This window comes from Pteropus medius, unplaced genomic scaffold (assembly GCF_902729225.1).
Source record: "Pteropus medius unplaced genomic scaffold, Ma_sr-lr_union100, whole genome shotgun sequence".
Classification (NCBI taxonomy): Eukaryota; Metazoa; Chordata; class Mammalia; order Chiroptera; family Pteropodidae; genus Pteropus; species Pteropus medius.
Window position 1 is genome coordinate 5,969,320 of NW_024356336.1, and position 9,929 is coordinate 5,979,248.

At 54.6% G+C, this 9,929-nt stretch overlaps 1 protein-coding gene across 2 annotated transcripts; it reads right to left on the reverse strand.

Moving 5' to 3' along the window:
- Positions 1-1,231: 1,231 nt before the first annotated feature.
- Positions 1,232-5,162, reverse strand: OSM (oncostatin M). Of its 2 annotated transcripts, XM_039861815.1 has the most exons (3): positions 5,027-5,162; positions 3,328-3,461; positions 1,232-2,720 (listed from the first exon to the last, which is right to left on the reverse strand). In XM_039861815.1, exons 1-3 carry the CDS (start codon positions 5,058-5,060, stop codon positions 2,181-2,183), a joined length of 708 nt encoding a protein of 235 aa, XP_039717749.1. In that variant the 5' UTR covers positions 5,061-5,162; the 3' UTR covers positions 1,232-2,180. The 2 variants fall into 2 exon arrangements, with proteins under 2 accessions (XP_039717749.1, XP_039717748.1); XM_039861814.1 differs by lacking the exon at positions 5,027-5,162 and having other exon boundaries at positions 3,328-4,752.
- Positions 5,163-9,929: the final 4,767 nt, after the last annotated feature.

Here is a 9,929-nt window from a genome sequence, read left to right on the forward strand (position 1 = left end):
GGAGTCAGGGGCTGACAGTCTAGAACTCTCTGGCTAACTGGCTCTGTGACCTTGAGCAAGATGCTTCCCTTTTTTGGGGTCTTTTTGATCATTCTGAACCTTGAATGTTCGGAGCCTTTGCACTAACTGTGCCACAGGAAGCACTACCCCTTCACCTGCATCCTTCAGGCTGCAGAATGGACATCACCTCTTTCAGCCGTCATCCTGACCACCCACGTCACCTGACTCTCTCATTCTCTATTACATACATAGCTTTGCTTTATTTTTGCTGAGCTTGTACTACAGCCTCAGATGCTCCTGTTAGTACTTTTTTTTCTATTGTCTTTCTGCCCCCTCACCTGGGAGCCCTGTGCCCTCAGGGACTCATGAAATTGTTGGCAGTTATAGAAGCTGAAGGGTAACAGGAAGATGCTCCTGCCCTCACATCTAACCTACCAGAATTCAAAATGTGCTTGCTTGCAATAAATTTGTTTTGAGGACGTGGGCAGGTGACTCAAACTCTCTGAGCCGCCGTCTTCTCATTTGCCAGGTGGATCATATCTGTTGCAGAGAGTCCCACTTCCTGTACTTCTGATATTCAGTCCCTTTCCCACCGTGGCTCCCAATCCCAGGAAGTGGGCGTAACCAGGGACAGATCCTGGTCCAATTCATCTGCTTTTGTTAGCTTTTCCTTTATAGCTGCTGCCTCAACACATCGTCCATCGGCCAGTAGGCGCCCCCTGTGGTGGGGCCCTGAGCATTGGGAGGCAGCCTTTAGGGAGCATTTTCAATTCACAGGCTATGTCTGAAGCAAGATCTGTTATTATCTTATTCATTTCATGTGACACACGTCAGCACACGTACCCCAGCCACACACTCACAGGGGCCAGAGCAACTCAGACTCTCCAGCCTTCATCTCCCTCCTTGCGCTTCCAAACCCTAACAGTCTAGTCCCCAATGTCTCAAGGGAGACCCACTCAGACACAACAAACATCTTGTCTGTGTTTGACACGCCCCCACAGTCAGACTGGGGCATGAGACTTCCCTTCCTGGATAGGGCAAGGACCTCCGGCCCAGCCCTCAGGTTGTAGTTGCTTGTGACCTTGCCACCGAAGGACCCCCCCGCCCTCCTCCAAGAGGCCAGCCTCCTCCAAATACTCTCCCACAAGGAACAGTGAGACACAGGGGCTTTAGAAACCAGGCAAATTTTAAATATGTTGGCACAATAATAACATTAAATACACATCATAAATAAGCATTATAAATATAAAAAGATAAAAACTGGTTTTAAAAAATTGATAAATTAATCATGTCCCTCCAAGGTATTGGCCCAGCGGCTTCCGGGAACCCTCCAAGAGGGCAATGGTTTCAGCATGAGAAAATTCCATGATGCGCCACCAGGGGGAGCAATCAGCAGCTAGAACCGCTTCCAGGCGCTGAGAGATCTGCAAATAACTGTCTGCACCTGTGTCCATTTGGACGACGTGTCTCAATTTATGGAAAGACTTTGAAATCCATCCTATGTCACAGAGTCCCAGCCGCTGACAGGCAAAGAGGGCTTTACACAGTCCCCAACTCCCTTGATTCACAAAGAGAAAACTGAAGTCCAGAGAAATAAAGTGACCTGCCAGAGGCCACAGCAAATTAGGGGCCAAGCTGAGACCTGAGCCCCCGTCCCTTGGAACCCCCAGATCAGTGCTTCTTCCAGAACATTGCCCCTGTCATAGCTGCTTAAAGTGAGGTCATTCAGACGTCCAGGTGTCTGGCCTGAGACTGGCAATGAGACATAGGAGGCCAGCTCAGGCACTGACCTCCCCCTCGGAACCATGCCACCACGGAAAGGAGGAAGTCTGGGGGCAACAGCTCTGCAAGTCATGGGAAGGAAGGGACGGCAGGCCTCCGGGGAGCAGAGCGGGGGGGCTGTCAGTCTGGCCATGAGTCAGCCTGTGTCATCAGACCCCTGAATCAATGGAAAGTTGGCTCCATGTGGCCTGACCCAGCCACCCCACTGGGACTGGGGAACTCGGGCCTGGGGGGAGCAATGGCCTGATCCTATGCCCCAACCTGAGAGGAGGTAGAGGAGCCTGCTTGGCTCTCACCCATTAAAGTGCACTTCTGAGAGGTGGAAGAAAACGGGGAGCAGGTTTGGAGGCCCCGAGGAGGCACCATCTTGAGGAGCACCTGCTGGGGTGCCCCTAAGGCTACCGGGGCAACTGTCCCCTAGGCAGGAGTCCCTTGCCCCTTGTGAAGGGTTGCATCCCGTGAGCCCCCCTTTGTAGGGCCTGGTGGGAGCTGTGTCTCGGGCTCCTGCTGGGGCTCTTTCTCCACTTGCAGAAGACCTGCCCCACTGAGTGCATGAAGCGGTGGTAGCCACGCAGGAACTCACAGCCCTCTATCTTGCGCTGAAAAGTGTCTGGGGTGGTAGTGGGCGGCCGTGAGGCTCCCGGACCAGCTTGAGTGGGTTCAGCTGTCTTCGCGGAGTCTGGAAGCAGCTGGGCCAGGCAGTGGATGTTATTCTTGACCCCAAAGATATACATCTTCACTTTCACCAAGGCCTGGACTTCGGGGAGGTCCTCCTGGAAAGCTGTCAGTCTCTGTAGGACATGGCTCAGCTTGGCGTTGAGGGTCTGCAGGAAGCCCCTTCTGCTGAGCGCCTGCAGGGCATCCTCACTGGGAAAGACTCCAGGGCGCTCTTGGCAGCGCTCCTTCAGTCCAGACACGTCCAAGCCTTGGCTGCGGATCTGGGGGTGAGGGGGAAGGAGAGTCAAGGAGTGATGCTGGAGTCTCCACCACATACACATGGAGACTAGTCTGCTCTGGTTGCCCTTGAAATGCTCGACCTCATCCATCCCTCATCCAATCTGCCCCTTGTACAGATACAGAAACTGAGGCCCAAGAGGGGAGAGGACTCCCCGGTCATTGCAGGCAGGGTTGAAGGGAGGCGGGGGCTGGTGGGGGTGACCACACAGGCAGTGATTGTGATATGGGGAATGTCAGTAGGAAGGCGACCCTGAGCTTCAGGAGGGCAGGACTCTGTTTTGTTCACTGTTGCATCTCCGGGGCCCAGAACAAGGCCCGTGGTAGGTGTGTAATAAGCACGCTGGACAAACAAAAGAATGAGGCAACAGAGTTGAGGTTCACGCTCCAGGCCCACTGAGCTAGGGAATATATATTGTCTCAGGGATAAGCCTGGGACGTTCGAGGTAGTCCTAGAATAACAAAGGACTGTTTCCCCACCCACCCCACCCCTATACTGAGCGGGGCTTGAGTGAGTGAAGATTGGGCCTGATCCTCTCTGGGACTCACTCCTGCCCCGAAGTCAAATGCCGTCAGCGGCCAGGTGCTTACATAGGGGTCCAGGAGCATGCTGGTGTCCTGCAAGAAGTCCGCCTGATGCTGGAGCTGTTTGAGGAGCTCTTGGTCATCGCCCGAGCAGCTGCCCGTAGCCACTGGGTTCAGGAACAGGAGTCTGAGGACCAGACCTGGGGCAGAGAAAGGGGGTGTCACACGACTTGGTAAGGAAACCACAGGTGGGCGGCTTTCGGAGGGGAGGGCACTCAAGAGGGCCTTGGAGGGCATGGCCTAACATCTCAGGCTTTGTGCCGTGAAGAGTGGGGACCGGGCACTGTATGTACACAGGAGCACCTGCTGGGGCCACTGCCACCTTTCCAGTGAGTTACTGTCCAGCACCTGAAAGAGCGTCTGTGCTTCGCCAACTAGGCCTTGGAGGGGAGGTTGTGGGGCCTGGCTGGAGTTCCTGTGCCTGCCAGTGCTGCCAGCCTCAAGAGCTGACATGGGGTGGCCCAGGCCGAACTCTGCAAGACCTCTGGGCTAAGGGGTAGCTACCATCACAGGGCCCTGGGCCCCTGTGACAGACCCTGGCCCTCCGTGCAGGTGTGCTTGAGAGGGCTTCAGGGTGGGTAGCCTGAGAGCAGTCTGGTGCCCTGAGCTGTCTGAGAAACCATCCAAGGTTCCATCTGGGAAGGATGTGTGAGACCATCCAGTCCATGTCCCCATTTTACCGACAGGAAAACCAAGGCACCGAAGAAGGGTTGCCTAGGTCACAAGGCCAGCCTTTCTCCCGACCTTGAGCCTCCCTCCTCTCTCCATAAGTGGCCACTCCTGTCAAGATCACCAGTGATGCTGCGAGCCCGTCAGAATGTTCCGGGGGCTGGGCACAGTTACCGCTCGCCTGCCTCCCCACACCCACCAGCAGCCACGTGGTCGGAAGGGGCCTGTGGTGCAATGGCCCGGAAGGCAGTGACACCATGTTCCCTTCCTAAGAAACGTTCGAGCCCTTGGGGAAGACGCTGCTGGGGAGGGTGGAGGGGCTGGGCGCCCAGGAACAGCGACCACAGGGCACCCCTCGACGCCTCCCCAGGTATCTGCTGCCTGTGTGAGTGTGCATGTGGGACCCAGGTGTCTGCTTGGTGTGTGTCCAGGTCTGTGTGAGACTCAAGGGAGCAGTCGTGCCCCATGCACCGTGGAGGTTCCGGGCTGTATGTGGGGGTTCCCAGGTTGGTGAGATTGAGGGCCCTGAATGATGTCACATGGCTCTGTACGTGTGTCACCCTGTGGGTGTGGCTATGTGTGCTATGTGATTGTGTGGGCTCCAGGGCCCCCGGGCCCGGCTGACTGTGTCTATTCATCCCAGACCCCGCGAATCGAGGCGAGAAGGAGGCCCCTCCAGACATTGCACCATTTTTATGCTCGGCTTCTGCAGCTTCCTCCTCTGAGCAGCACAGCTCCCATCTCCCCCTTGCTTCCCCAGCCTCTCCCCCAATCTATCTCCTTTTCTCATGCTCTCAGAGTTGCCTCTACATCGCCTCCCCCTGGAAGCCCTCTGGGAATACCCCTTCTCCACCCTGTGAAGATGCTGTGTTCTCAGTGGACTCCTCTCTTTGCCTGACCTCCTGGCTCTGTCTCAGCATCCTTCTGCCCAGTGCCCAGCCTCCCCAGTTCCCAGAGGACAGAGGGTACTCCTGATCCCCGCTGGCACCCGTGAGCACAGCAAGTGGGTACCGGTGGGGAGGAAGGAAGTACTTACTGAGCAGCGCCCTCCTAGTAAGCCGTGCCCGCATTCTGGGTGTCCAAGCTCCGGCCTTCGCCTGCTGGAGATGACACCTCCCTGCTGGGAGCCCTGCGGGCTGGCAGCCACTTTATTGCCTGCCTGAGCGATTGGCCAACACCTCGTGAGGTGGGTGGGGAGGGGGTGGGGGGGAGGGCAGGCCTTCTGGGAACATGACCCCAAAAACCAAAGTTTCTGCGGCCGGCCAATGGGCGCTGGGCACGGCGGCGTGCCTGCTCCTCCTCCTGTTTTCTTCGAATTCGTTCTTCGAGGTCAGCTCCACGCCCAAGAATGATGCGAACTGCAGCTTCAGCCTTCCCGGGACCAACAGGGAGCAAGGGGGTCCGTGCCATGTGCAGCGTGCTGTGTTTGGGATAGAGGGGAAAATCTGCCAGCCCGGCCCTTTGATGGCCCACAGGTGTCTCAGCCCAGGAGCCATGGGCCTCACAGGCCACTATGGTTTGGGGCGGAGGGGAGCGAGACATCTTCCTTCTTGAATGCCCTTCCCGCCCTCTTGCTGGGGCTGTTGGGACATCTGTAAGCGGAAACCACTGGGCTCTGGGCACGGAGCCAGACCCAAGCTGGCAGCCCCGAGATTGTGGTTCTGGCCCTAGGAACTGCATCCCCCAGTGGGGCTCCTGGCTGTCTCCTTTCCCCACCATGCACCTTCCACGCAACCAGCCTTTCCCACTCCAGGCCCTTTGATGCAGCCAGTCCCTCTCTCTACAGGCAGCTGAGGAAAACCAGGCACTTGGAACAAGAGAAACAGGAGATCAGGGTTCAGGCCCACTGATAAGCTGTGTGATCTGAGGCAAGTTGCTTAATCTCTCTGGGCCTCAGAGGCCCCACCTATAAAATGAGAATTAGAAAAGTATTTCTCAGCCTGCCTCACAGGGCTGCTGCCATCATGGACATAAAAGGTAAAAATCCTCCAAAGGAAAAAGGAAAGGTGTAAGTCTGATTCCAAGTACTAGGTACTGGGGGTGTGAGATGGGGAAGCTGTGAGCTCAGAGGGGAAGCCAGGGAGGGGGAGTCGCCTTGGTGACGGTTAGGGACCAGGTTTCACTTTCTTTGAAAGATAGTGATCATGGGTTGGTCCTCTGCATCGCCCAGACCTCTGAACATCAGAACAAAGGGGTCCTAGAGACAACGCCTCCCTAGTCAACCAGCTACTTCACCGTGGGGTAAACTGAGACCTAGGCAAGCGTGGACGAGGTGGTAAAGGGGCCACCCCAGGCCTGCAGGTCATGCCCGGTGTCCCCAGCACACCTACCGGGCCTGAAAGAGTGTCATTAGCCTGCACCCTCAGGAGCCTGGCAGGGAGGAGGATGTCAGAAGGCTAGGAAGCCAGGGGTTTGGGCGCTGCTATAGAGGCCTGAGCTGCTTTAGATGAGGAGAGAACTGGGCCTGTGGAACCTGGCCTAGAAAAACTGAGGTGACCAGGGCCAGATGCCCTCCCTATCCCCACCCCCGGGACCCATCGTGACCACTAAGGCTGTTCTCACCTGCAATCTTCTCCACAGACATGCCCACCATGAGTCATTTATTCACTCAACAAATTTTTATTTGCCCCAGCTCTGTGGCAGTCACTCCCAGGTGCTAATGATCCAGCAATGGGCAAAACCTGATACACCCCCACGTCCTGGGGGCTGCTCCTCACCCCCACCCACTCCCTGGTACCTCATCGTGGCACTCACTGCACCATGCCCAATCACCCGTCATCGCCACCTCGAAGGCCAGTTCTGGATTCTCCTCCTGAGAATGTAATTTCTGCTAAATTTGTCATCTCTGTGCCCACCCCCGCAGGGCCGCTTCCTATGTCTATTCCAAGCCAGGGTCCTTCTTCATTTCACATCCCTGATCTCATCTCACAACAGCCCTGGGAGGGGACGTGACTGGGCAGGGATGTGTCGGCTCCCTTTAATGAGGAAACTGAAATTCAGAGAAGCTCAGGGCCTGGCACCAGGAGGGAGAGCCAGGTCTGGCTAGATTGCTTCTTGCCCCTCTCAGTTACTGCTGACCTTCCACATTAGGGGACAGTCACATGCTTTACTTCATTCTCCCCTCCCTATAGTCCCGGGAGGCTGATTATCTCCTTGGTTTAAAGCAGGGGTCCCCAGTCCCCTGGCCATGGAGCCTGTTACGAACCAGGCCTCACAGCAGGAGGTAAGCGGCGGGTGAGCAAGCGAAGCTTCATCTGTATTTGCAGCCGCTCCCCAGCATCACCGCCTCAGCTCCACCTCAGATCATCAGGCATTAGATTCTCATAGGAGCACCGGTCCCTGGTGCCAACAAGGCTGGGGATGGCTGGTTTAAAGAGGCCTCTGAGGCCCTGAGACGTGAAGTTGCCCTACCTGAGGTCGCCCTGCATGGGAACATTTACGAAGAGTGGGGCACTTCAACCAGGGCTATGGAATCTGAAAAACCATGCTCTCAGCACGTGGTTCACTGAGGTGCCTGTGCAGGCCCCAGGGACAAGGGCCGCCAAAGGCAAGGAGGGCTTATGTATTGGTTTACTCCAGCTGCCATACCAAATACCACAGACTGGGTGGCTTACATAACAGAAATGTATTTTCTTACAGTTCTGGAGCTAGAAGTCTGAGATCAAGCCGTCAGCAGGGTCGATTTCATCCTGTGGCCTCTCGCCTTGATTTGCAGATGGCGGCCTTCTCGTTGTCTCCTCAGACGGTTCTCCTTCGGTCTGTGTGTGTCTGTGTCCCAATCTCTTCTTATAAAGACACCAGTCATATCGGATTAGGGCCCACCAATGACTTCATTTTACGTTAATCATCTTTCTAAAGTCCCCATTTCCAAATACATTCACAATCTGAGGTACTGGGGCTTTGGATTCCAGCAAACGTGAATTAGAGGGACACACCATTCAGCCCATAATAACTCACGAGAGGGTGTGGTTAGAGGGATGCAGGAAGTGTGGACACTGGGGGAGACTCCAGAGCCAGGTGGGAGGGGGCAGTGACGGGCAGGAAGACAGGAGATAGCCCCAAGGTGGAAAGGCCCAGCTGCCCATTTGATTGAAGCACGAAGGGAAGATGCGTCAGCATCTTCTGATGAGGTCAGTGCCCAGTGACGTCCCTCTCAGCATCAGGAAAAGCTTGCAACATGGCCCAGCCAGTATAAATAGGCTCCCCAACCACAGGACCCGGGCTGTCCCCTCTTCCTGGGGCCACGTCAGCTAGTTCCGCATGATTTGGAGGGGAAGAGAGGACCGACTTGGTTCCTCAGAACTGCTGCTTCCTCGCTTTCTGGCCCACCCTCTGTCTGTGGGTCCCTACTCCTTTAAATGCAAGGACAGAACCTACGGTGGCCTGGGGGATAGGTCAAAATTGCAAGCCGCCCCACTGGTCCCCTAGGTGAAGCCACTGTGGCCCCTGACCTGCTGGGTGGGAGGCGGAGACCAATCTACTTCTGAGCCCACTGTCCTTGGCCCAGTCACATCCCTTTTCTGAGCTCAATGACAGTGGTACAATTTAATATTCAAGAGACAAACAACTCAATTCGAAAATGGGTAAAGGATTCGAATAGACATCTCTCCAAAACAGAGAGACAAATGGCCAATAAGCACAAGAAAAGATGCTCATCATTAGCCAAAAGGGAAATGCAGATCAAAACCACAATGAGATACCCCTTCACACCAGTTAGGACGGCTATCATCAAAGACAGACAGTAAGGAGTGCTGGAGAGGACGGGGAGAAATCTGAGCCCTGGTGCACTGCTGGTGGGAGTGTACAATAGTGCAGCCACTTTGGAAGATGGTCTGGCAGTTTCTCAGATGGTTAAACATAGGGATGTCGGACACCCAACTGTCCCACGCCTAGATATATACCCAAGAGAATTGAAAACGTCTGTTTACACAAAAACTTGCACACCAATGTTCATAGCAGCATTTATTTATAATAGTCAAAAAGCAGAATCGACCAAAATGTCCACCAACAGAAAATGGATTAAAATTGTTACCTATCCATACAATAGAACCTTATTCAGCCATGAAAAGGAGGTACTGATGCGTACTACAATGAGGATGAACCTCGAAAACGTTATGCTAAGTGAAAGGAGCCAGTCACAGAAGGCCAGTTATTTTCTGATTCCCTTGGTATGAAATGTCCAGAATAGTAAATCCATAGAGACAAAAAGTAGATGAGCAGTTGTCAGGGTCTGGGGGTTCTGGGGGGTCTGGGGATGAGGAATGACAGAGTTTCTTTTGCGGTGATGAAATGTTTTTGAATTGGGTAGTGGTGATGGTTGCACAATCTTGTGAATACACTAAAAACCACGTATTATGCACTTTAAAATGATGCATTCGATGGTATGTGATTTTATCTTGATTTTTAAAAATGCCGTGGCAAATGCTGCCTTGCAGGATGGTCAGCATAATTTGGTGGAATCATGCCCGAAGTGCCTGGCCCTTAGCAGATGCTTGATAAACTCTTACCCGCCAGCCACTGGGGCGGACGAAGGCTCACGTGTCCTTATGTCACAGGGTGGCTTTGAGGACAGTTGGGAAAGATGTTACATAAGCCCAGGGTGAGCAAGGCTCTACCCATAAGGTCAGCGAGGTCACCCTGGGCTGGGGGATCCTTTGCTTCGAGACCTGCTACACAGTGCTTCTGGGGCCTGTCCACAGCTGTGGGAAGCTCTGTCCCTCTGCTCCCAGTGGCTCCCCCAAACTGGATAACTGATCCCCCTCCCAAGGGGCCCAAACACCTATTTCAGGGAAGTGCAGCAGAGAGAGAGAAAGAACTCACTTCTGTGCAAGAACTTCTTACTACCCTCTGTCTCAGCTAGACTAGACCCCCTGCAAAGAACCCCCAAGTCAAGGAGAAAGCAGATAGAGGTCAACGCGTCTCCCCCGAGGTGGAATGAC

What these genes read in the sequence shown, in the direction of transcription:
- OSM (XM_039861814.1), bottom strand. Translation starts at nt 3,558, where the DNA reads ATGCCCTCCAAGGCCCTCTTGAGTGCCCTCCCCTCCGAAAGCCGCCCA. An exon ending in GCATGCTCCTGGACCCCTAT is followed by an intron (nt 2,721 to 3,327) that starts GTAAGCACCTGG and finishes CCTCACCCCCAG; the next exon opens with ATCCGCAGCCAAGGCTTGGA.